General features: G+C 46.9%; 2 protein-coding genes and 1 pseudogene across 5 annotated transcripts in view; 1 reads left to right on the top strand and 2 right to left on the bottom strand.

The window, feature by feature from the left end:
• The window catches only part of LOC120620437 (nodal modulator 1), a 49299-nt gene extending 29697 nt beyond the window's left edge, over positions 1–19602 (bottom strand). The window contains exons 1-11 of the mRNA XM_039885430.1: positions 19305–19602; positions 15631–15720; positions 14109–14154; positions 11228–11328; positions 10413–10519; positions 8456–8528; positions 6568–6720; positions 5906–6043; positions 5509–5598; positions 2855–2960; positions 2512–2662 (exon numbers count right to left, since the gene is read on the bottom strand). Of these exons, the coding sequence (XP_039741364.1) occupies positions 2512–2662; positions 2855–2960; positions 5509–5598; positions 5906–6043; positions 6568–6720; positions 8456–8528; positions 10413–10519; positions 11228–11328; positions 14109–14154; positions 15631–15720; positions 19305–19475 (1226 nt within the window). The 5' untranslated portion in view covers positions 19476–19602. The remainder of the gene's footprint in view (positions 1–2511; positions 2663–2854; positions 2961–5508; positions 5599–5905; positions 6044–6567; positions 6721–8455; positions 8529–10412; positions 10520–11227; positions 11329–14108; positions 14155–15630; positions 15721–19304) is intronic.
• LOC120620622 (uncharacterized) lies at positions 17153–17277 on the bottom strand (annotated as a pseudogene).
• Positions 19603–22184: 2582 nt separating the features above from the next.
• Positions 22185–25564, top strand: part of ABCC6 (ATP binding cassette subfamily C member 6) — a 47015-nt gene continuing 43635 nt past the window's right edge. For 3 of the 4 annotated variants that reach the window (XM_039885428.1, XM_039885426.1, XM_039885425.1), the window contains exons 1-4: positions 22185–22331; positions 23164–23346; positions 24743–24868; positions 25004–25132. In XM_039885428.1, the coding sequence (XP_039741362.1) occupies positions 22296–22331; positions 23164–23346; positions 24743–24868; positions 25004–25132 (474 nt within the window). In that variant the 5' untranslated portion in view covers positions 22185–22295. The remainder of the gene's footprint in view (positions 22332–23163; positions 23347–24742; positions 24869–25003; positions 25133–25564) is intronic. The other variant, XM_039885427.1, reaches the window with a different exon arrangement.

The following is a 25564-nucleotide window of genomic DNA, read 5'->3' as shown; positions in this document are numbered from 1 at the left end:
TGAGAAAAATTAACTAAAAAGCTGATAGAATAGTGTCTTGTTATAATGAAGCCTTTAAAAATTCATTCGTGTCAATAAATTCTTTCATCAGGGCTTAATAATTTATAAACATACGTTAGTAATTTCAGTACACTGTGAGATAACTACATTTTCATTATCATTGGGACAGAAGTCAAAGAGTTTGTTTTCCAAATAAAGTGGAAAAATTTTTTTTTAAGAAATAGCAATAAAATAAAGCAATTATGCTATGTTGGCCCAAAAGGAAAATGACGAATTTTTCCAAAGAAACTCAACAAATGTTTTTCTTTCTTTGACCCAAATATTCCACTTTAAAGAAGAAAATTAGTATAAATATATTTCCCCATCCCCATGAACAGTACCTCCTCCATCTACCCAAGTCCCCAAATAAGAAGCCTGGGACTCCGACAGCGCACGGCCTGTTGATTCTCTCTCTTCTACCTATTGATTTCATCTACTTTTCACTCCCTCCCCTGCCGGCACCCTGGTCCCAGCTACTACATCTCTTCCAGACGACTGTCGCAGCCTCCTGTCTAATCTCTCCATTTATACTCTGGCTCCCCTCTGATCCACTGTCCAAGCAGCAACTGGGGAAAAAAAAAAAAACTTTCTAAAATGCCCAGATCCATATCACTCCCCTGCTGAGAACTCCGACAGCTTGCCACTGCATTTGGGGAGCAAGCCTTCTCCACAAGATGGCTCGGAGGTCCAACCTCACCAACCGTCCCCAGCCTCGCTGGCTGTCTCCCGGAGCTGCTGTCCCCACCTCCCCAGGCTGCTCCCTCTGCCTGGGAAGTTCTTCGCTGAGCTAACTTCGAGTCCTGCCGAAGGTGTCGGCGACCCGGTGAGGCCTTCCATGGGTCCCACTCCGAGCTGAGTCCTCTCAGCACGCGGTGTCTGCCTGCACGAGACCTACCATATGTACTCATCTCGAGTCTGCCTCCCCAGGAAGACGAAAGCCCCGTCTTCAGAACATTGGGCTTCTTTCCACCATTACACATCTAGAATTTATAACAGCAGCCCACAGCAGCTGCTCAAAAATGCTTATGAAGAAAAAGAGGAAGGACTTAAGACCCAGAACTGTTTTCTGAGGCTCCACCATGACAGAGACGGGTACAGGGTTCCACAGGTGAGGTGCTTCCTCATTTCCCATTCGACACTGAACCCCAACCTTGACCCCTACTTGTCTATAGAAAATGGTCACTGGAGACTCCTCGATGCCCAAGCCGGTGGGCGGTGTTTTCAGGGCTCAGCTCCCTGGACCTCCATGACCATTGGGCGCCACCTCACCCTTAAAACCCACCCCTCAGGTTCTCCCGAGGCCACCCCTCAAACACTAGCACCCCATTTTTTGTCTGCGGATCTCCCACCTCCACCTGCTCCAACACATTCAAGGCCCTGGCTGTCGCCCGCAGCCAGTCTTTAAGATGCACCATGGATCTAAGCATCTGTTGGAGAGCTCCATCGAGGGGTCCTTCAGACCCCAAAACTGAACCCTCGTCACCTAACTGGCTACTCTCCCTGCCCACAGCTAGCGGCACCACAACTATCCTGCCTCTCAGAACCGGAACCCCTGAATATATTTCTAATCTGTCCTTGACTTCCCTACGAGGCAAGTGCTCATCAACTCTGCTTTCGGGCCTCCTGCGCCCAAGTCTTTCCCCATTCAAAGCTATCCCGCACCATGTCACCCGAGTGCCTCACAGAGCACAAAAGCCTAATCACACTACCTCCATGCTCATATTGATCACCGGCTCCTAGACCCGTGGTGGAGAAAGCCCCCATCTTCCAAGGGGTGTGAGGGGGACTCTAAGATGTGCCCGTGGCCTTGTCCTTTGCCCGCCCCACGCTTCACACAGCAGTGGCACCATGCTTTACGCTGCCACCTGCCAGCGCTGCTCACGCAGCCCCTCCACGCAGACCCCACCCCTCTTGTTAAGTCACTGCTGAGGGAGCACCTACTGCTGTCTCAAAGAGGTGGCACCGCATTCCCCGTGTTACAAACAGGTGAGATAAAGATCCGAGATCTGACTCCAAGGCCTGAGTTCCATGCTCCACACGTCACCACATGACAAGACTATACGAATTCAAACACTGTCCCCTCACTGTCCCCAACAAAACGAGAAGAGCTATGCCAATGACCAAGAGCATCTTACAACAAACTTTCTCAACAAACTTTCTCAACTGCCAAAGTCCTCAGAAGGAAGCCAGGGAAGGCCCCACAGATGTGAGGTCAGATACAGAAGGTCTTTTTCTAATGTCAACCCATCTGAACTGTGAAGCGAAGCATTTTCCTTAAGCATCCAATACAGAAGTGCCTTCAGGTGCTAAGATTTAGCACTAATCTGTCTAAAGAAGCCAGCCCAAATTCTCCATCAGTGTCTGAGACCGGATGTGGAGCCCTGGCAGAAAAAGTCAGGTGGAAGGTTATTGTCCTCCGCTGGCTGTCAACGTAAGCTCTGGCGCTTGCACACCCGAACACAATAACCTCACCCTGTGGCAATGATGTCAGCCAGCTGAGGCGTGTTAGGTGCAATTTTGATTGTGACAGTTTCAAAGTAGAGGTGCTCTTTCTGAGCGTGGATGGTGTACGTGCCAGTCGTTATGTTCTCCAAGCGGAATGAGCCATCAGCTTTTGTTTTGACTGTAAAACAAAAACACACACGAAAAAGATGAGCCCAAACAACTGCAGAGCCCTCCACATACACGAGGATGCTTGAGATAAAAAGCAGGCACACATTTTCATTGTCACCAAGGTTTTGTTTCCTTTCCATTTCTCTCTGTGATCAAGAACGAGCCCTGGCAAATAGCCCCAAGGGCTAACACGTCCGCTCACCTTTGATTTGGTTATTCAGAGTGACCACTGCCTCAGGAACACCTTCTCCATCGGGCCCATTCAGGACCCTCCCAGTGACAGAGAATCCCATGACGTGGAACACGGGCTAGAAGATGAAGAACAGGAAGGTCATCAGGGGCTCAAGCTGCAGAAGCCCCACTTATGCCACACCCCCCCACACTGGCTTCTCCCAGGCCCGTGTGCCAGCCAGGCTCCCTCCCAGCACACTCACTCACGCTCCCCACCTGTCCCCTTTGTTGTACTCCCAGCATGCTGTTGTTTGTCACATAATAGAACACATTGCATCTACAGACTTTCTTTCTCACTTAAAGATCAGAGTTGGACTGGGGGAGCCTGCCCCGCCCTTGCCTCCTTCCTGCCTCCTCCCCTCCAGGCGCCCCCACTCTGGTGAGCCACATCACCCTCCAGGCTCCCAAGCTTAAGCCCCAGCATCACCTTGGATGCCCTCCAACACCCATCAGCCCTGTGGACTCCTCGGCAAGGTCTCTCGAGCCCTTGTCCTTCCTCTTCCCACCACGACCTGAAGTCAAGTCGATACTCACTCCACTGAGACCACCTCACTCAGTCCCAGCCGCTGCACTGACCCATGTCCTATACTTAGTTTATACACGTCCGCCCTCCCTGCTCGTGAATGCCATGGCTTTCCTCTCTGCAATCACTGTTCCAGCCGCCCTGACCCTTCGTTCCTCAGGCTGACCCCTGGTGGAGATCTGGGAGGAGGCTGCTCCTTCTCATCACTTAGGTTTCAGTTCAAACTGTCACCCCCTCCGAGAAGCTTTCCCTGACTACCCTGTCTTAGGAGTCCCTGCCTCCTGTCCCAGCCAGTCACTGTCCATCACACTAACCTATTTTATTAGCTTCATCAAAAAACTGATCGATTTGTGAAATGTCCTTTTTTGATTTCTTATAGTTTGTCTACCTCTCATTAGAATGTAAGGTCCATGAAGATGGGGGCCTTTTCTGTCTTAGTCACCTGGTATACAGTAGGCACTCAATAAATGACTCCTGAATGAATGAATGAATGAATGAATATATGCCACAGCATTAGAAAGAGCTTTAGAAAAATAAAATGGCTTCCTTTTTATTCTTGTGCCCTTCTTGATCCTTCTATCAAGATGGTTTATTAATTCATACGTCCACACAACAAACACTTTTATTAGGCACCTACTATGTGCCAGGCACTAAACCACGTGTTAGGAACACAGTAAAGAATCAGACTGCCCTCATGCAGCTTACAGGCCCTCTCACTCCCTGAAATCCCATTCATCGATCTGTCGAATACTTGTATGTGGTCATGTCCAGACGTCTTCCCCGCCTCGTCTCATTCCTCTGCAAGCCCCTGAGGCATGCCAAGGCTTCATCTTCTCACCTTCTGGTCTCCCTCCAGGGCACGGCACAACAATCCAGTGCTTTACTGACTCTTACAAAGCAGAGTCAGAGCCCCACTGAGCATGTCGCCTAAACGCTAGCTCCTACCAATTTAAGCTACTTTAATGCAGCACTTTCAAATGTAACGTTAAAAGAAAACGATTAAAATCTAATTTTTTCAATAACTGTAACACTGGGTGGTCCATTTATGAAGACTAATTTTCTTTTGGGATTTGCTCTATCTAGCAAATTTGCTATAGTAACCATTTCCAACTTCTGTATTTAAGGATAGAAGTGTGAGGAAAAATACATTTACCATTTATTTTAGGGTCTAGGGAGTTTCTCAGGCCGCCTATCAGCCCATCCATTCCCATCGCCGTGATCCGAGCTGTCAGCTCTCACTGGTTTAGTACCACAACCTCCTAATTGGTCCCTCGATTCCACCCTGCTCCCTGGGAACTATCAGCATGGCGGCCAGAGGGATCAGCCTCGCCTCTGCTCAGAACCTCTCCCAGAGTGATGCCAGCTGTCACCCAGGATGGCCAGCCAGGCCATGCCCGATCTGCCCCATCATTTCTGACGTTCTCTCCTCTTCCTCCCTTCCTCACTCCCTTCATTCCAGCCACCCTGGCACCCCCCAAACTCTCCAGGCACACTCCTGCCTCAGGACCTTTGTATCTGCCATTCCCTGTCTTACACACCCTTCCCACAGGTGTAAGTACAGTTCACTGCCTTGTCCCTTTCAGGGTGTTGCTCAAATGTCACCTTCAAAAGGACTTCCCTGAGAATACCCTGTAAGACTGCAACCTTGAAACTGCGTAATCTTCTTCCTTGCTATACTTTTCTAGAACACTCGTCACCTTGTAACATATTTCCTAATTGACTTATTTGTAAGTATATTGTCTCTTTCTGCTACTAGAACATGCGTTCCACAAGAAAAGGAATTTCTGGCTCTTTTTGGTCACTGCTGTACATTAACCCCTAGATCAGTCCCTGAAACACACATCACTGACACTCAATAAACATATTTCACTGAATGAAGCAGATATGGCTAGGGCTTCGATTCTCTAAGATATAGACATCGTATAAGAGAGGTGAGGTTATTGGAGGGTTCCAGGCTCAACCAGAAAAGAGCACAAGATTCTGTTTCTTCTGACAGTCCTTCTAGATAAAATTCTGACTTTTTTTTTAAACGTGTTTGCAACACCTGTGCTCAGGGATTAGAACTCGAACACCTGTCCCTCCAGAGGACAGGGAGTTCTTACCTCAATTTTCAGGCTGTCATGTTGCACTGTAAAGTCAAGTCTGGAGGGAGCAACGTCAAAGGTAATCCTCTCCCCTCTGTAGAATGGAATCTGGAAGGAAGAGTCTGCTCGTTACTAAGAGCCAATAACATGATTCAACCATCAATGTTAATAATCGATCCAGCAGGGGTTCAGGTAGGCTAAGAGAAACTGAATCATAATTGCTGCTGATTTTAAAGAAGAAGGCCTGCATTTTTGCAGCTATTACTGAGGGGTCAGAATCTCATCCTAAGTAGCTGCTAAATAAAACATTCTCAAAACCGCAGGCCAGCCATTTAGTCTCTAAAACTCAAATGGCATAGACTCTTCCTACGTTAAGAGTCCCAGACATAAAAGGAATGGAAACGGCTTCACTCACCACAGTATAACCCCCACTTGGCAAGGAGGAGAAGGAGAAGGAGCCGTCTTCTTTGGAGATAGCGTAGCACAAATACACCAGACTCTCATCCTGCAGCTGGAACCCAGGCACTGGTGAGGTGCTGCAGCCCAGAACGTCCTACGCCGAGAAAAAAAGGAAAAAAGACTTCTTTTTTCACTTACACATTCTGTTTATCATCAAAAAACCACGCTATAGGAAAACTTTTATAAGTTTTATGTCACAAAAATACATATTTCTGAAATCTAGGGCATAGTAGAGGTAACAGGAACAAAAATCTTTACATTCAAGTGAAAAATGGCATAGTCTTCCTAGGAAAAAATGACACGATTGTCCTTCCCTACAGTGGGACACCATGCTCCAGATAAGAAAACGAAGCTCCACGAGGCAAAGAGACTGGCCCATGGTCACACAGCTAGTAAAAGGCAGAGCTGGGATTTGTCTGAACCTGGGTTGATTGATTTCAAAGCCTGTGCACTTTTCACCAAACTCCACCACCCCCCCAGTGTAGACATTCAATCTCTTGTGCGTCAACTGAGAAACACGCCATGTTCTTAAATGCTGAGACTACACATCAGCCTCGACCTGCATGTTCAACGGTGCTGTCCCGGTCTCTCTCGTTCTTCACACTCTTCTTTGCTTACCTCTTTGGTTACCAAAGAAGAAAAGAGAAGAAACTTCACCCCTTTCATGGGTTCCCCGTCACTGCGCACAGAGCCCGACACGTTGTAGCCAGCCACGGTCAGGGGGCTGGCGGCGTTCGCATTGGAGTTGGTCACGCGCACCGTGGTGCTCGCCTACAAAAGATTTTAACTTCAGAAAAATAAACACTCGCAAAGTGTTTACCAACACGGGGACATGCTTCAGCTAAAATATTAACTGGGAGAAAAGTAACACATGGAGCCTGATCGCCACTATTTTTAAATGTGCAAAATGAAGTAAAAGGAAATGTGGCAAAATGTAGAGAATGACGATTTATTTCACCTATACGGTGACATTTTACTTCTTATATTTCTACTTTTCCATCTTCCAAATTTTCTGGTTCCTACCCCTTTATGCTCTTCTGTATGTCCCAATTTTTAAAAAAATAAGCATGCCTTACTTTTTATCCATGTTTACTGGTATAGATGCATATATTTTTAAACTTTTTATAAAGTACAATTTACGTTTAGGAAAGTACAGATATTCTGAGTGTCCAGTGCAGTGATTTTCAGAAAGTGAACACATCGTGCAAACAGCGTCAGAAACAGAACAGAACCAGCCCCCGCAGGCCCATCACATTCACTCCAGGGAGCAATCATCGCCCTGACTTTTAACAGAATACTTTACTTTGAAACACAATTTTATATTAATAAACTCAAATTTCTTTATGCATACAACATGAGCCTTAAAATTTACTCTATTTATAATATGTAAGCCACTGAGTTTTAAATAAAAACATTTTAAAACCCTGAGAACCTAAAATCATAAACGGTATACAGATCTAGGCTGACACCATACCATCAATTATAAATGCATAAAACCTATAGAGTAAAAGCTGAAATACTGATCCTGGTGCTTCTTGAGCAAGAATGAGACATAAGCCTCAAAACCAATAAAAAAGTTAACATGTTGAAATGCTTTTTAAGTCTTTTTCAATCTTTTTCCAGTTATTACAAAACTTCATTTAGTATGATTCTTCCTTTCATCTTTTATTATAAACTATTTCAAACAAAAAGATATAAGAAATATCCTAAAGAACACTTACATATGCTCTAACCATCTTAAAAAAAAAGTAACAATCTAATTTGAGACCCTTGCAGAGCCCCTTCCTCCTGCCTCTACAGACGTCAGTACCTTAATAACATGGTACTTGCCATTCCCATGCTCACCTTTATAATTTTTCTACAAACAAATGTATCCATAACTGGAATTATCATGAGTGTTTTCAGTTACTATATAAACAGTATCATATTTCCTTATCCTTTAGGAACTTGCCTTTTTCCTTCAACTTGTGTTTTTAAATGTGGACATATTGATATATGTAGCTCTGGTTCATTCCCTATTGCTGATGTACAGAATTCTATTATGTGATGAAACCACAGTCCATCCTCGTCTTAAGGGACATTTAGGTTGTTTATATTTTCACTATTACAAAGCTGCAATAAACATTCTTATACATTCTCCTTGGGCACATGTACAATAGTTTCTAAAATGTTAAATATATCTAAGATTGCTGTTTCAGACTTAAAAAACAACTAATATATCAAGTCCTTCTGGTGCTGATTTAGCTTAAAATAGCTATAGTTAATAACAGACCTATTTCACAACAAGACAATATTTTCACCTAAAACTGAAACCAACATAAGCAACATCTGCTAAATGAGAGTTTTACCTCATAAATACCACCAACCTCATCAGCAGCTTCACTGTTTTTTCATCCAGTTCCAGAAAAACCATCAACTCATTTCATATCCTGAATTGAAAACTGCCGAGTCTGTCCCCAAACCAGCACAGTGTTGGCACAGATAAAGACATGACGGAAATACTCACCTCTTTCAACGTCCAGGTTGGATGAGTTGCGACGATTTCGTAATCTCCAGGAAGAACTTTAAAAAATGCAAACCTAAGAAATACAAAATACCACTTAACTTTCTCCCAACAACACAAGCAAGTATTTCTAACTTTATGCCTATTATTGGGAAACACAAGAAAATAACACTTGGACTATCGCAAGTGGCCATTAGCTTGTTAAATGAGCATAAACAACACAGTCCTTCGCTGTGCGAGTCCACACCTGACAGCGCTTCCTGAGCACTCACTGTGTGCAAGGACAGGTGTTCCACGTGCTGACAGGAAGGAGAGTTTCCCCTAACCCCATGGGTTTCGGGCCTAAAAACCAGTCGCTGTGTTTTAGCAGGGAGCAGTCAGAACAGGCGAGCGAGTTCTGATAGAGGGGACAGGCATAAATAGGCAGAGGGAAGTGACTTGTCCAAAAGCAAGGAAGTGGGAAGGGAGAGGTCACATGCAAAGAACAAACAAGGGATCTGATAGGCTGAGGAGGTGCTAACACAAGATGACACCAATGAGGAGGGCGAACGATAATGAGCTTTGAATCCTATGCAGAAGAGTTTAGATCTGCTATCAGAAACGAAGGTGACATTCTGGGCTCTTGTGCAAAGCAACAGTGACAAACCAGAAGCCCATGAAGATCACTCAAGTAGCTATAGACAAACCAAGACCAGAATGAGATGACTGAGGTTGGACACGTGACCTCCATGATTCTAACACACTTAGCCCTTTAAATCTGCAGAGCACTGGACAATGAGAGGGCTAGTCCTGGTGAAATGAACTACAGAAAGCAGTCAATTCTTCTGTGCGGTATGTTGTTATATCAAGTGCTGCCCATAATAGCTGAACAGGGCTTGGCAGTCACTTTGCCACAATAAAACTAAAACTTCAGCCCCTGGATGTTGGGCTGAGCGAGATCTAGCCTCTACTTCACGTGTGTGGTACCCCAGCTCTGCAAGTTACTGTCATTGTTTTAGTCAGTGCAGATGAAATTCAGGAAGGTCAAGTCGCTTTCCCCTGCAAGGTCAATGGCAAAGTGCTGGCCTAGAGAAAATGAAAACTCCACATCCCTTCTGTAGACCAGGGCTGGAGAGGCAAGCATCAGATAGAAGCAATGTAATTTCAAAAGTGGAAAATAATTTCAACAATTGAAATTTGGATGACTTACTGACAGACTGACTATAAAAGTCTATTTTGCAACTTAATCAGTTTTGTATATTGAAGTAGTTAGTAATGATCTGAATGCTTTCAAAATTATCAAGTGGAACTATTCTGATATTAATTTTGGCACATCTGTTAACATTTACAACTCAGTGATACAAGTCTACTAAATAAATGCTTTAAATTTGACTCAACAAGGTTGGTCACGAGTTCCAACTATAAAACGACTCTGGTGGAATAGTTATGAAACACTCTCCTTCCATCATAACTGAGCTAACCTCTGTTGCGCTCTCAGGTATTAAGCACACAGTGCATGCCAGGCTATCTGAAACGCTGACGTTATAATTTAATCTTCCCCCAAACCTTAGGAGGGAGCTTCCGTGATTTTCACCATTTATAAACGAGGAAGCGGAGGCCCAGAGGCACTAAGCAATTTGCTCGGGTCAAACTGTAGCATGCGGGGGAACCGGAGTCAAAGCTGGGCTGTCCAGCTCCAGACTCAGTCCCAACCATGGAACGAAGACCCACTATGCGCCAGGCCCTGCAGCAGGTGCTTGACAGGGTTCCCTCCCATCTCATCCTCCCACCAACATTAGACGCGATGGGTCCAATGACTTCCACTTCCCAATGAGGAACTCGGGGCCCGAGGGGCAGGCACTCATCCCAAGTTCTGAGGCTGAATCAGGACTGAAACCCAGGTCTCCCTAAATCTAACGTTCCCCCGGCCCCGTCACGACCCCACTCTGGCTGCAAGGAAGACGACACGGGCACGACTCACTTTCCGCCAGGCTGCGTGACAGTGGACTGGATCTTCGCTTCAGTCCCCGTGTTCCTGAGCGACACCTGAACTCCCGCGGGACCCAGTGGCTGCCCTCTGCTGAGAACCTGCCGTGGAGAAGAAAGTTGGGACCCAGGCCAGCAGCGAAGGGCTCCTCTTGACAGATCCCACCCATGCTCCCCATCAGGGCCTACAACGCCCTTCAAGTCAAGAGTCCTCTGAAAAGCTGACAGAGATGACCATTCTCCTTCCAGGGAGGGCTGAGGGGCTGTGAGAGGGAACAGTAACAGTAAAACAGTACCTTGTCTCACTGAACCTAAGACACCATCAGTTACAGGCGCACGGCTATGTTACGAAGTGTGGAGAAAGAATAATTACCCTCGGTCCCATCTCTAACAAGGAACCCACGCAAAGCCGGGACCAAAGGGCCACACTCCCAGAGTAAATGAAGAAGTTGACGCGCCATGCACAGGAGGACAGCGAGGGAATGCGCTCATCTCAACCTTAGTGCTGGAGGGAGGGAGGAGAAAATTCTCCAGAGACTCTGTCCCTATAAAGGCCACCTCTGGCACTTACACGCCAAGAGCCTCTACTCTCATAGGGGAACGACCAGCAGCCTAGATCCGACCCCTAAACACACCCACCACATTGTACATTTGATTTCATCGTGTCCCCAGACCCCCCTGAAGCTCATCTACGAGTCTCTGTGGGATCAAAGCCCCCAGGTTAAAAAGTCCTGCTTTTTTAAAGGTAAAAGAAGCCTCAGTGTACACTACAGAGCGAACATTAAAAACAGCGACGTTCTGAAGCCAAACCTTTCCATTCACAGAGAAGCCCGTGAACACGAAGTTGATGTCCCCGCCCTTCGTGCAGATGTCACTGACGCCATCCACGTAGAGCTCCACATTCGTTGGCTCTGAGGGATGAAGGTAGGAGAGGCGGGAATGGGGTACAAGACACAAGAGCAAGTTTAGGTCTGGGATAAGGGGAAACTGTCCAGGTAAAACACATTTTCTTGGTTCACTTTCACTTTATTTCCTTTTGAGCGCTTAATACACTAACACGGTTCAAAATCCAAATGTACAAAAGGTAGACAAGGAACGTCTCCCCACGCCGTCCCCTGACACCCGCTTTCCACCCCAGAGGGACCCGGTGTTTATGGAGTAATATTCTTCTGTAGCAGCCTTTCAGCCTGGTTGCATCTCAGAGTCCCGTGGAAAATTCAGTGAGCGCCAGTTTTATTCACTGAATGCTTCCCACAGGCCGGGCACCGAGCCAAGTGCATTTAATTCTCACGACTATCTTGGGAGGTAGGAGGTAACATTTACAATTGATTAAGGGATAAACTGAAGCACAGAAAGGCTCATGGAGCTTCCAAAGGCACAGAGCTGGTCAGCTACAGGGCCCCAATTCAACTCCCAAAAATCTGGCTCCCATTCTGTCCCTCGACCAAGCACATGGGTTCAGCCGCATGAAACCAGGACCAAAACTGCAAAGCCCCCAGGAACCGAGTGGATAAGGAGTAAGCGGACTGACCAGGTGGTGACCACGACAAACTGGAAAAGGGGAGGACACTGCCTAGCGCCCGCTGACCACCTCCACGTGGATTTCATGTGCCATCTCTTGATTTTTCCATATTAACAACTAATTTGACTTTTTTTAAACTGATGAGTTCATTAAAATAGAGAGCAAAGTTGAGGTTTTAAAAGTTGAAGAAGAATGTGCTGTGATAACTGAGAGAAATTCAGGTAAAATGAAGGGTTACACAAACACACAGGGGAAGACACCGAGAAAAAAATGGACAAAAAGATCCGAACGGGTAGGCACCTCACAAAAGAGACTATCCAAATGGCCAAGAAACATATAAAAAAGTGTTCAGTCTCACTGACCATCAGGGAAATGCAAATCAAAACCACAACAAGATACGGCCACATCCCCACCAGACCAGCAAAATGAAAGAGCCTGGCCATGGCAAGCGCCGGCGAGGATGCGGAGCCCCTGGGACCCGCACGCACCACTGGAACGGCAGAGCTGCTGCTCCCACCTTGGATGTTCGGCCACATCCACTGAGAGCTGGGCCTGGGACAACTCCATGGCCCAGCAGTGTCAGGCCTGGTACACACTCAACAGAGAGGCAAAGGCGCCTGTACCACAGAGCAGTGCGAAGACGTCTGCAGGAGCGCGGTTCTCAGGGGCCCAAATCAGGAAGCAAGACACACGTCCATCCACAGCGGAAAAGGGAAATCGTCTGATAGTCACACGTCAGGATTCTGTGTAGCATTCAAACTCACTAGCACCACACACAATATGGATGGATCTCATGAACAACGCCGAGGAAGAAACCAGGTACAAATATGTACCTTGTGTGACTCATTTTATATCAAGTTCGGAACAGACACAACTAATCTATAATTTTAGAAGGTCAGAGCAGTGGTTGCCGGGGGTGGGGGGTGGGCAGTTATGAGTGCCTGGAATGGGGCACCTCAGGGTGCTGGTAAAATTCTATGATTATCTAGGTGAGTTCTCTTTGTGAAAATTCACCAAGTGATACTCATGATGAGTACTTTCCTGAAAGCATATTATAATCCAATAATAAAGCTCATCAAAAGAAAAGGCAATGCCAGGACAAGAGGTGGCCCTGACAAAATACTCCCCCAGGCCACCAACCTATAACCTCTGCTTTGCCGCCAGTTGGGTTTGATTTCCCCTCCAGCTTTCTGGAAGGCACCAGCCAGGCGCCCCGCTGACTTCGAACTGAAAAAGAACTTCTCCCGCATAACCAAAGTAACTACCTGAGCTTCCCTTTACCCTTTGGGTGGCAGGGAGTCCATCCTTCCCTAAGTCACCAGCCAGCCTGGCAGGAACAACTGTGGCCCTCCCCGTCCTCTCTTTAAGCTACAAAACTGGGGTCACACACAGCTACTCTACTGAAACGTCAGGAGTCTCTCTTCACCGGAAAACGTCAGCCAGGTCAAAGCAGAACCCTCTCTTCTGCTCTCGACCCCATTCCCATCTCGCCAACTTTGCTAAAGGCAGTTACATCAGGAATGCTTGGAGCATTTGTCTGCCTGAGTGCAGGACAGCTTTTAAGTATCTACTACATAACTGCTAATGATGTGCCAGGCATTCTGAACACAAAAACACAGTGGCCCACCCAGGGAGCCTGTGAGACAGGTGCTGTACTCTCCGGACCCCCCAGCGAGGAGATGGACAGACACAGGGGAAGTAACTCGTTCAAGGTCATCACAGAGCTGATGAGGTCCAAGGCTGCCTGATCTTCTCATCTCTTAACAGAAGCAGATCTGGATTTTTATGATAAAATCTCACAATGCTTAATGTTGCGATAAACCAGGAAAAAAGTAGTAACAACACTGAGAGGGCTGAGAAAGAAGCCATCCGGGGGCAGGAACACAGTCCCCACTCCTGACCTCTGTCTACAATTCTAAAAGAATGAAACTGCAAAAGCAGACTTTCCTGTGAGAGGTACCAGAAAAGGCCTATTTTAAGAAAGAAGACAGAAACCGCAAGACAGATCTAAGGTAAATCCAATCTACTCTAAAGTGACCAGCGGGGGGCCCTCTTCGACACAAGAAATCTTTAACTTTCTAACAATCTATGCACTCTGTCGACTTATATTAATATTCAGCATATAATCTAATCATTTACAGAGTATGTCTGGTTATTCAGTTAACTTACCGAAACTCCATCCTAAGGGAGGCTCAATCTTCAGAATAAAATCTCCCTAAGAAGGGAGGAAAAAAAAAGTAAAAAAATGAGAACTGATAATAAGGCTTACACTAGTTTAGTTTAGTACTACTATTTATTCTAAAATTTTTACACCAGAAATAAAATTCCGAGCATAAGCTGTGTTCCTCTAAAGAACAGTGGGCTCTCTGATTCTGATCAGATGCAACGAGCTGAAGCTAACCAATCAGAAGGCACCGCTTCCCATCAGCATTCTGAAGGCACCACGTTCAAGAGAGCACTGTCCTTTGACACCTAACATACTATTAATGGGATCTCCTAGCAACCCCTCACACGCCCAAGGCTGCCAGGATCAGCACACAGCTTCAAGAATTAAAGTCCTGTCTTAAAACTAGATTTTACTCTTACGCCCTGGTTTCTTGAGACTGCTTCAACAGTTTGAAAAAAGAAAACAGAGTTCGAAACCCTAGAAATCAATCTTATGTATTGTATATAAAGAAGTAAGTTCACGAATATTTATTGCTGTGTTGTTAGTATTAATAATTTTAAAATTGGGGAAAGCCTCTATGTCTACCAACAGAGAACTAGTAAAATAAATTAGTTTCGGCCTGACTCTGACATGCTATGCAGCCATTAAAAAGAAGGCAGTAAATCTATACATGCTGATGTTGAAAGCGTGCCAAGATGTTACCATAGGAAAAAAAAAATCAAACCACAGAATTCCTATTGCTCGATTCCATTTGTATTTTTATAAAAATCAAAATCAAAACTATGTATATTGACTATTTTTGCAACTTACTGTGGATCTATATTTCCAAATATAAAGTTGGAGTGTGAGGAGGATGGGGGCTGGACGTGTGGGTGGGCGTGGACACCTATGTAGGTTCATATGTGCTTGTGTGTGTCTGCATATGTGGATGTGCATGTGTATTCATGGTCACCTGTGTAACTATACACAGAGAAAGCAGTCTGTTAAGACATACACCAAAACTTTTATCAAAGGGTTATCACTACGAAAAGAGGGGATCTTGGGAGATAAAAGATAAAATTTACTTCATATACTTCTAAAGACCTTGATTTTTTTTCCCACAAAGCTCATGAATTCACACATTACTTATAAGAATTTTTTAAACAACATTTTAAGCTGCTTGCAAATAAAGGGTTCTATTAGATCAGGGTTTTTCAATGCTGGCGCTGCTGACACGTGTCTGTCCTGTGCAGCGCGATGGACGTTCAGCTTCATTCCCGGCCTCGCTGGTTACCTCGCTAGGTACCTGCAGCACGCCCCCTCCCCCACAGCTGTAACGACCACAGATGTCTCCGCACTGAGAAGCAGCATTTAATCGCGCCAGTCTAGAAGCTGTCTCCCCCGAGCTGGGCCAGAACTGCCACGTTCCACTTACAGCTTACGAGGCAGATGAGCACTTGCTCCACAGGCAAGGCTGCTGCCCTGGTTAGCACAGCGCTGCAGGCCACACCACTTGCCACCATAAAAGACTATTCTTCCACTCACCTTATCATACAAGGGGATCATAAAGTAACCATTGTTAGGGGCACAGTCTGTCTGGTATTTCAAAGTCCCATGCTTGGTGTACAACTTTATCTAGAAAGGAAGGAAAGAAAAGAGAAGTCATTATACTGCCTTTGCAAATTAGCTATGGATGTTACACCAAGGCGCATTCGGTCAATACACGTTTGCTGAGGACCTGCTATATGCTGCTATTAACAGTGGGCACTAGGGACAGAGAGAAATGACAAAGTACCTCCAAAATAATGTGAGTCGATATTTTTTGAGTTAAAAACCATCTAAAGTCTACCTCTAAAGTTGTAATTTTTAATATTTTTCAGTTCATTTTAGTGGCTCTCTAATTGGTTTCTGGGTCTAAATTTTTCAAATTTGCTGTTAGTGAGGCACTTGTTAAAATGCAATTCCCAAGCCCACTTCTCCTTCTAAACTAGAAGGTCTGGGGTCAGGCCAGGAATCATAAATCCTAACTGATTCCCAATACCTGGAGTAATGCTCAGCTTGAACAGTTTAATTTTCTCTTTGATTTTCATTCACGGGACAGAAACATATCCAAAGACGCTTAACATGTGTCCTCTCCTCAAGGACTCTCTAAAACTCTTGCATCCTGAGCATTCCCAGACACAAACTGCTAACCCATTAAGGTGCTCAAGTAACATCTGGCTCTTCCACGTACTGTGTGACCTTGGGCAAGTCATTTACCCTCCGTAGATCACATGTTTCTTCATGGGTAAAAAGAGAGCCACTCCTCTTCATGGTGGCTGTACAGACTCACATCTGTGCATATTAAGCACCTGGCACAGAGTACAGGCTCAAAAAATAGTAATTATCATTTACTATTTTACTATATTACTATGTTGTATTACTAACACGTCTCTTAAGAAAAAAGCAATGTGGTATCACCAGCAGGGCAGAGACTGGATTTAAGGAAAATTTCCTAAACCTTCCTGCTGCAAGGCTCAAGCACGCCAAGCCTGTTTCTACACCTGTAAAAAGAAGCAGGTGGATCTGATAATGTCCACACCTCTAAAATGTTAATGCTCCGTGACCATGATATGAAAATGAGTCATGTCACACCAGCTACGAATATGTAAAGAGCAGCAAACTCACATGTGCACACTTAGGAAAGGAAGAGAGTGAAGTTACACACAGACTGTAACTTGGCATGACTATGGTCCACAGCACCAGTAAGTGTCTTGTTCAGGGCAGGTGCTCAATAAATAGTCAGTTAATCTGTTTACAGGCCGTAAAAAAATCAGATGCACACGCTTAAAGCAGGGGTTGAAAATTCACCTGCCAAGAAGGGAGAGAGAGGTAATACCAACGGGCATTCATGTAAAGGGAGGCACAGCACTACTCAACCAGAGCCAAATTTTACAGCTCAAAGATCAGCTGGTTTTCCAGAGAACTCAGGAACCCAGTTTTTATTTTTATTTATTTAGGCGAGGCAACCTTTGGTTGACCTCACAGATTGCAAGGACCTCGTCAGCTTACAATCCCTTATTTTTTATGCCTACAGCACCTGGTCTTCCTAGGTGGTCTTCCATCTAAGTACTAACCAGGCCCAAACCTGCTTAGCTTCCAATTCCAAGATCAGATGGGATCGGGCTTGTTCAGGGTGGCATGGCCGTAGACAGGAATCCAGTTTTTAATATGAAATCTCCTGACTGTAATTTTTCTTTTGTAGGTATACTTGTCTGCTCTGTTTGCTATACTGCTACCTATATCCCCACCTGGACAAAATGTCAGTGCATGCAGGGGCTCACCCAATAGTGACTGAATGAATGAATACAGCGGAAAAACACCCAGAAAGGAAGAAGCCTGGGAAAGAGTGATGGCAGTTTTATTATAAGACAGAAAATGCAATCAAGAAATGATTGTGAAATATCTTATTTACATGTCTTTCATAAAGTACAGATCAGGACACCGGATGGCAATATATGTTACACATACGAAATGTCTGATTTCACAATCAAAAACTATGAAAGGACGAATGTGTCAGACAATCTGGACAGATGCCCCTGGGGCTCAAGGAACACACTTCATACTGGGTCACAAAACTTGCCCTCTGCTCTCAAGGTCACAATTAGTCTGTGGGGTGGGAGTGTACCTACCTGCCTTCACTTTCCTCCCAGAGCCCCAGGAAACCACAAGCTACAAAAGGCCTATCAAGGCAGCTTCTGAAATGCCCTGTGCCCACACACTAGAAAGCAATCCAGGATGTGGCATGGGCGCCCAGCTGATCCTTGGAACCCTGCCACTGTTAGAGGTTAGAGTCACTAAACACTCAGCTTCTTAAGACCAAAAATGGTGCAGAAGCCACAGACAAAGGGGTCTTAAAGGCGATAATTGATTATCTTCTTTCGGACATCCATGGCACTAGGTCCTGCTGCTTCTCTCTCACACCACCTACAGGAACAGAAAGTGGGGAGCTGGGGCAAGGCAAGGCCAGGTCAAAGAACTAGTGGGGTGTGGAACCTACTTCCTACCATTCCCCAAACCTCAGCAACCTGCTTTGCAGAACACACTGGTTCACCCTTTGCCACGGCCCCCATCTGCCAGTGCTGGAGCACCTCAAATGTGCGTTCAGGCAGCCTTTGGGGTCCCAGTCCCTTCTCTTTGGCCTCTCCCAGCCTGCCTCTCATTTCTCTTTCAAGTCCCCTTCTCCTGCCCCATCATCAGTATGGTCCTAAAAGGACGCCAGCCCTCCCTCTGGTCCCTTCCCATCTACCCTGACAAGGAACCTATTCTACCTCCATCAGCCTCCCTTCCTCACAAAAGCTTTCTGGGTCAGAATCCCACCAGGCTGACAATCATTTAATTGACTAGGGCTTTGCAACTTAATAGCACAAACCTCTAGCGTAATTCCAGTAACTACCAAGTAAGGTAATCAGGGCGGCAGAGAACTCTCCATTTTCAGAGGAAAAGGAGTCCCAAGGGGGTAAGGAATGGGGGAAGGGACTAAAAGTACAGATATCCAATTCCAGAGATACCAAGAGATCTCCTGGGAATGATGCTTGTTAAAAGCATCTAGGGAAGTTGCAGCTTAGTGGATTAGAAGTTTGGGGGAGGGCTGAGTTGTGCAGGTTGCGGGATGAGACTTATGGTCTCTAGGTTCTGGAATGTGGGTTTCAGGAAATCTGAGTTTCAGGGGTTCTGGGTTTTGAAGATCTGGGATATGGCTTCTGAGGGATCTGGTGTCCGGGTTGCCACGGGCCTGGGACCTGCTGAAATCCGGGGCCTGGGTTCTGGGGACGGTCACGGTTCTGGATTACATGGGCTCTAGATTCTGGGGAGCTGGAGTTTGGGTTTCACAGAATCTGAGGTCTTGATTTTGGAGATCCCTGAATTTGAGTGATCTGATAAAAGTTACGCACCATCGTCACCACAAATGCCCCTCGCACCCATGCGCACGTACTCTGAGGTCCCCAACCCCGACTCCGTAGCTGACCCCACGGTAAAAACGTCCACGCTAGCGCAACCGAGAAGGGAATGGTGCAGGGCCCGCGGGAAGCGACGCCTTTAAAAAGGAAAGGACTCTATAAAGTGGGGCTGGTGGCAACCGCCTGGTGTCACAAAAGCCACCGCGGCCCAGAGAGGCTGAGTGACTGAGCCAGGGTCACAGAGCGAGCCCCGGCCGGGGCCGCGGGGCGGGCACTCACCTCGATGAGCGAGTAGTTGATCTCCACGTCCGACTTGACGAAGCCCCCGCAGCCCACCACGATGTCCTCGGAGCCGCGCGCCGGCCCCACGCCGCTCAGCAGCAGCAGCAGCACTAGAGTGGTGGACATCAACACGGGCCCCGGCGGCCCAGCGCCCCGGAGACCCAGCATGGCCCGACCTCCGCCACCCGAGCCTCAGCAGGTCGCCCGGTCCCGCCCCTCACACCGCACGCTGCCGGCCGCTTCCTCCTCCGCAGAGCGCTGACGGCCCAGGCCCCGCCCCGCCGGCGCCGCGCATGCGCCTTCCGACGCCACGCCCCCACCCCTGGCAGGACGACTCCGGCACACGCTCGGCAACAAAACGAGACCGCTAGTGCCCTCTAAGGGCCTGGAGGACTCCGCACACCTTCTGACAGGTGCAGTTGCAAGGCGCGTGCGTTCAGGCAGAAACTTCAAAGTTGAACTCTACTTCGGAATTCTGTATCCCTCCCTGAAACTGGAAAGGACGACAGGCTGTTGCTCGAAGTATCCAAAAACTTTCCCGAACAGTTTTGACCCATATTCCACAGGTGATATATAATCTCAAAAACAACTTTAGGCATTCGTAATAAGTTGGTGCATTGCATTTTTCCATAATAAATGGCCGATAAGGCTTTTAAAGCATAACATTTTCAAAGAGATTTACGTTTAAGTTCAGCATAACATTTTCAAAGAGATTTAAATTTTATTTTAATTCTAGCTCTAATAAGATTTGTATAGAAACAAATTTTAAGGGTTTCCCTCAGAAGCAAGAGATGTACAGAGTTTAATTTACTTTGAATTAGCTCTGGGAGATGAAGTATTGTTTATGTGAAAATAAGTTCAAATATCGATGTGGAGTATTTTGTCCCAAGATTGAATGTATGCTATGATATAGGCTGAATTTAACCTCAAGTCACCACATCTAAATAGGCAAAAGAAATTGCTTTTTCTGACCTGATATTTGGAATTCTTCCATTTCGCTCCTTTAAAAAAAACTCAAGTGCCTTATTCTGATAGTTTTACATTTTGTTTCTAAATGACAAGGTAAGAGAAAATTTCCAACTGGAATTTGCTATTGTGGCTAAGCCATGTACAGCTATGAACCACAATGATCTTAAACTTTACAAAGGTCAAAACCCTCACAGTGGCTACAGCAGAATGACACATCCATCTAGGATCTCCATCATGAGTGCATCCAATTTCAGTTCCTCAGTCTGAATTCTCACTCGAAAGACACTGAGACTCTCAAATGTTCAGCTATAAAGAGATGTTTAAACGATTGCTTTATTGATTGTATTTGTTATTTATGACTACAATTGAAATATTTGCCATTTACCCTTCCTGAACATGAATTCCGGTTTATCTTAACAAATCCCAGGGGTTGAAAGCCACCAATGCTGGCCTCCGGAATCTTTTCATCCTACAGAATGAGAAATCGAGGCCCAAAGATGGAAAGGGGCTTGCCTGAGACTCTCTGTGCTTGCTGTTCATGGAGCCAGAAGTAGGCTTTGAGGTGTCCCAGTTCTGTTCTTGGCTCACCTCAACTAATTTCCTCTATATTCTTCTTCCCAACCATTCCCCCTCAAATTTCCACCATTCCCTTCATCTTAGCATCTTCAAATGTATAAAGAAATAACGCACTAGGACTGTGGCGAAGCCAATTGAAGGATGGTGGTGTAGGGAGGAGGGACTCAAGCCTCCCCGTAATTTCCATCAGCCTCCACCAAAAACACTTCAAATAAACATGGAATTAAAATGTAAACAGCAGACCAGCCAACTCAACTCCAGGACAAGTCTTTGGATTCTTGGTGTCTCTGCCCTTTTCCTGAAGACCAAGGCAGGAGGATGGCTGGGGCGGAAACAAGCAAGGGAACTAATAAGGCCAAGCGGACTCATGCTCTTGAGGCCCTGCAGGAGGTGGGAGGAAAGACGAGACCAAAACCCTAAGAAGAAATAAGGCAGTGGGGAGAATGCAGAGGGTTTTAATTCTGCACTCAAACTCTCTACCTGTGCTCGTCTGTCTGAAAAAGCCGAGTCTTTCATTCTTATCTTAAAAGGAATACATGCTCATTGCAGAAGGAAAGGAAAGGAAAGGAAAAAAAAGAAAATTAGGATTGCCATGATCGCCGCTTTAGTGCATTTCCATCTTTTTATTTAGGTATATATGTTACATATGCATGTATAAGTCATTTTAAAAAGAACTCATGGCTGGGACACACCTCGCTCAATACCTAGGAGAAGAAGGTAAATGGCTCGACTTCCCCACCTTCTCCAATTCAAGCATATACTTTTTTATTTTTGCAAAAAATATAGCCTATTTTGTATTATGATCTCTTTCTTCTCTCAGCATTAAACGATCATCTTTCCAAATTAATACATTTCTGCATTGGTACTTTGAACCACGGCTTAGTAACTTACAAATAAAATAATAATACTAATGCTAATAATAGCTAACTTCTGAGCATTTACCATTTCCCAGGCACTGTGTCAAACTCTTTATTAGTAATCTTAAAATCTTCCCACCACCTTAGAGGCAGACAATGTCCATCCGCACGGATGAGGAGACTGCCCCTAACCCAACCGTCCCCACCCACCCTGGTGTTGGACACTTAGTATGTGCACACCTGTCGGAGTCTTCCGCAGGAGAAGTTCCCGGAATTGCTGGTCTACAGTATTCAGGAAGTTTGGGATGACACTTGCTGCCGGGACAGGGGCGTTGCACGGAGATGCTACTGCACTTTCTGGGACTGAGGGATCCCCTCCCCGTTTGCCTCATTTCACCCCTTCTCGCCCCACCCCCACCGCGGCTGGACCTTGCCCGGGGCCTCGCAATCCAGAGCTCCGAATCCGGGCCAGGCCTGCCAGGCCCCGCCTATTCCCCTCTGGCCAGGGGCATGGGCGAGGAGGCTGTCAGGGACTGACCGACCCACTGACCGACTGACTGACGGACAGAGACACCGACAGCGCCCAATGGCCGTGCCTGGTGAGCTCTGCATGGGACCGAGGGTGAGTGTTTCCGCCTGCCCCACCTTCCTTCCCCTGGCATGGTGGATCTCCCAGGTGGTGACACTGGGGAGGGGAGAGACCCCTTTAACCAAATGCGTGCCCAAGGCAGCCCACCGGGGTTAAAGGGGCTCCGGACCTTCCAGCGAGGGAGACTTTGACCCCCATTTGCATAAAGCTTCAGGACCCCCACCTCTCTCATGCCGGCTCTCAGCAAAGGGCTCAAAGAGTGTTTATGGGGTGGCAGTGGGGGTCGCAAACTCCCAGGATCTCAGGGGCCAAGGAGGTAAGGCAAAAATAACCGCTGGTGTTGACTGAGAACTTACTCTGTGCTATGTGCTTTACACGGATTGACCCCGTTAGAGGTAGAGCCTCTTATGATTCCCCCCTTGGCAGGGAAGGAAACTGAGGCACAGGCAGGTTGCAGTTCCCAGAGCTGGCGACTGGTGAAGCCCGGAGGAGTAAGATAACCAGTGGGGAGGGGTGATGGGGGTGTAAATACAGTAGGGAGAGAACTGAGGAGGCCACGCTCTCTGAGCGTCATATTCGAATCCCCGCACCACCACTTTCTATCTGGGTGATATCAGCCAGGTTCCTCAACCTCTCTGGGCCTCGGCGTCCTCATCTGCAAAATCAGTGTGATACCTGCATCTACCTCAGAGGGTTTTTTGTTAGGATTAAAGGAATCGAGAACGCTAAGGTACTCTGAAGAGTGCTTGGCACGTTTTCATGTAAATGTGAGGGTCCAAAAGGATGCTTGGCCCCCTAAGCAGGTGAGTTTGCGACCCCTGTGTACCATTGTACCATCGTAAGGGTCACCCTGGTGTCCCCTCAGGTCTGGAACCAGACGGAGCCTGAGCCCGCCGCTGACCACCTACTGAGACTATGCTCCCTGAAAACAGCAGGGGTCTGGGTGCCCCCCATGTACCTCTGGGTCTTTGGCCCCATCTACCTCTTCTACATCCATCGTCATGGCAAGGGCTACCTCCGGATGTCCTCACTCTTCAAGGCCAAAATGGTAGCCACTGCCTTTGGGAGCCTAGAACCAGACAATGGTTGTGGGGAGGGGCGAGGAGCAGGCTGGAACCTGGCAGAGACTCCCAAAATGGATATTCTTCCTATCAGGGAACATACAGGGTGGGGACAAAGAGGGAGCCTGTTAATCAAACAGAGCGATACTCCAGAGACTGCACAGGTAAACACCGTGGAGCAAGGTTCACCCACACAGATTTGCTAAGAATGAAAATCCTCAAACACCCCTATCCAAACACTCACACACTCCTGGGAGGTTTATGGCCACCATAACTTGGCATTCTGCAAAGCACGCAGTGTGTCCTCCTGGGATACACAAGGAAACTTTACAGGATCGCGGTAGGATAAACCTTTTACGTTTTTAACAGTCGTGCGTTGATGTTTATGTTCCCCTCCAGCAGGACTAAAGAACGGTTCTTAAAATGGTTGGGTATTTATTTTGGTGAGTTAGAAATACGCTAGCATTCTAAGGTGAACTTTTCCGTTCAACCGTCCCCTTCTACAGGAATGCCCTTCTAGGTTCATTCATTCCCTTGTTAATTTTTGTCCTATTGCTGACCGTATCTCTCCGGGGGTTGACGCACTCTTCCTTAAAGGGCCAGACAGTACATGTTTGCGGTTCTGAGGATCACGTGGTCTCTGCCCCAACTACTCAGTTCTGCCATGGCAGCCACAGACCACAGTACACAAATAGGCATGACTGTGTTTCCATTAAAAAAATATTTAGAGTCACTGAAATAGGAATTTCATATCGTTTCCACGCATCATGATATGCTATACTTTTTTTTTCTTTTTGAGTTTTGTTCAACGGTTGGAAAATGTCAAAACCATTCTTATCTCACAGGTGATACAGAAAGTTTGGCAGCGTGCCAAACTTCAGCCTGCGGGTGGTCGTGTAGCCCCCACTTTGGCTGACTGAGATTCCCCAGTGTGCCAGGTCTGGCCTTCTTTCTGGCATGGGCACCCTCTGTCTGTCTCACTTTCTTGCTTTCCCTTGTTCAAAAGAGACACCAAGGCATCTTATAGGGCCTAGAGACACACCGGCCCCAACAGAGAGTTTCTCCTTGATTTCGCAGTAGGGATTGAAAGAGACTTGAAGAGAGTGAGTAAATCTCACTTCGAGCTGTGCCTTTCTTGTGCACTATCTGAGCACTGCCCGCATCTTGGAAAACACTGTGTTGGCTCAGGCCCCTGCCGTGTATTATTTATATGATACACGACACCCGTCACTGCTTGTACTCACACATCTTTCACGCTGGCACTGTTAAATTATGACATTGGTCCGTGACAGTGCCCTATCCGGAGCCGCCGTCTAATAAGACGCGTCTTGTTAAGTATCTTTCTTTTCACCCCATCAGCCTTAACCAAGCCTGTCTCCCCAGGTGCTCGGGTTCGCCCTCATAATCCTGTGCATCTCCAACGTGTCTGTCACTCTTTGGAGGATCCAGCAGGGGACACCCCAGGCCCCAGAATTCCTCATTCACCCCACCGTGTGGCTCACCGCAATGGTAACAAGTCCCCAGGCTTGCCGGCCGGCTCCCGTCTGCTGCTTTTTCTGCCTGGCGGAGGGTGTGGGGCAGCGCGGGGCCCCTCCTCCCTCATCCCCCGACCTTAAGGGGGCGTGTCCTGACTCTCCTGTCCAGAGCTTTGCAGTGTTCCTGATCCACGCTGAGAGGAAGAAGGGGGTCCAGGCATCTGGGGTGCTGTTTGGGTACTGGCTTCTCTGCTCTCTCTTGCCAGCCACCAGTGCTGCCCAGCAGGCCTCGCAAGGGGTAAGTGGGGTCCTGGACCACCAGGGAAAACCAATATGGTAGCTCCGGGCCCTAGATCCTCCCCTTTCCACACATAACTCCCTCTACACAGACACGGCACGACACAGCTGCTTCAGCTCTAGCGACTGACTCACAAATGCGCTTCCTCTTGTAGAAGTGCCCATCGTCCCACACGCTTTTATCGACACAAACGCCCATCATCTTGCACACTCAAGTCACACACTTTACTTACACACCAGGCACACACTTGTATGCCCCCATTTATGCGTCACCCACAGACTCCGAAACATCTCATACACACACACACTTGCCGTCAAGCTGCCACACGACGAGGCACAAATATCCCACACTCCCTCACTGCACACACATTCACGCAGCCCTCCCACGCCCCTGGGCACAGACACTCTGGGAGTTCACAGGTAAAATTCCAAA

Source organism: Pteropus medius, unplaced genomic scaffold (assembly GCF_902729225.1).
Source record: "Pteropus medius unplaced genomic scaffold, Ma_sr-lr_union100, whole genome shotgun sequence".
Lineage (NCBI taxonomy): Eukaryota > Metazoa > Chordata > Mammalia > Chiroptera > Pteropodidae > Pteropus > Pteropus medius.
Note: the sequence above shows the minus strand (reverse complement) of the source record. Positions and strands in the feature narration are given on the sequence as shown.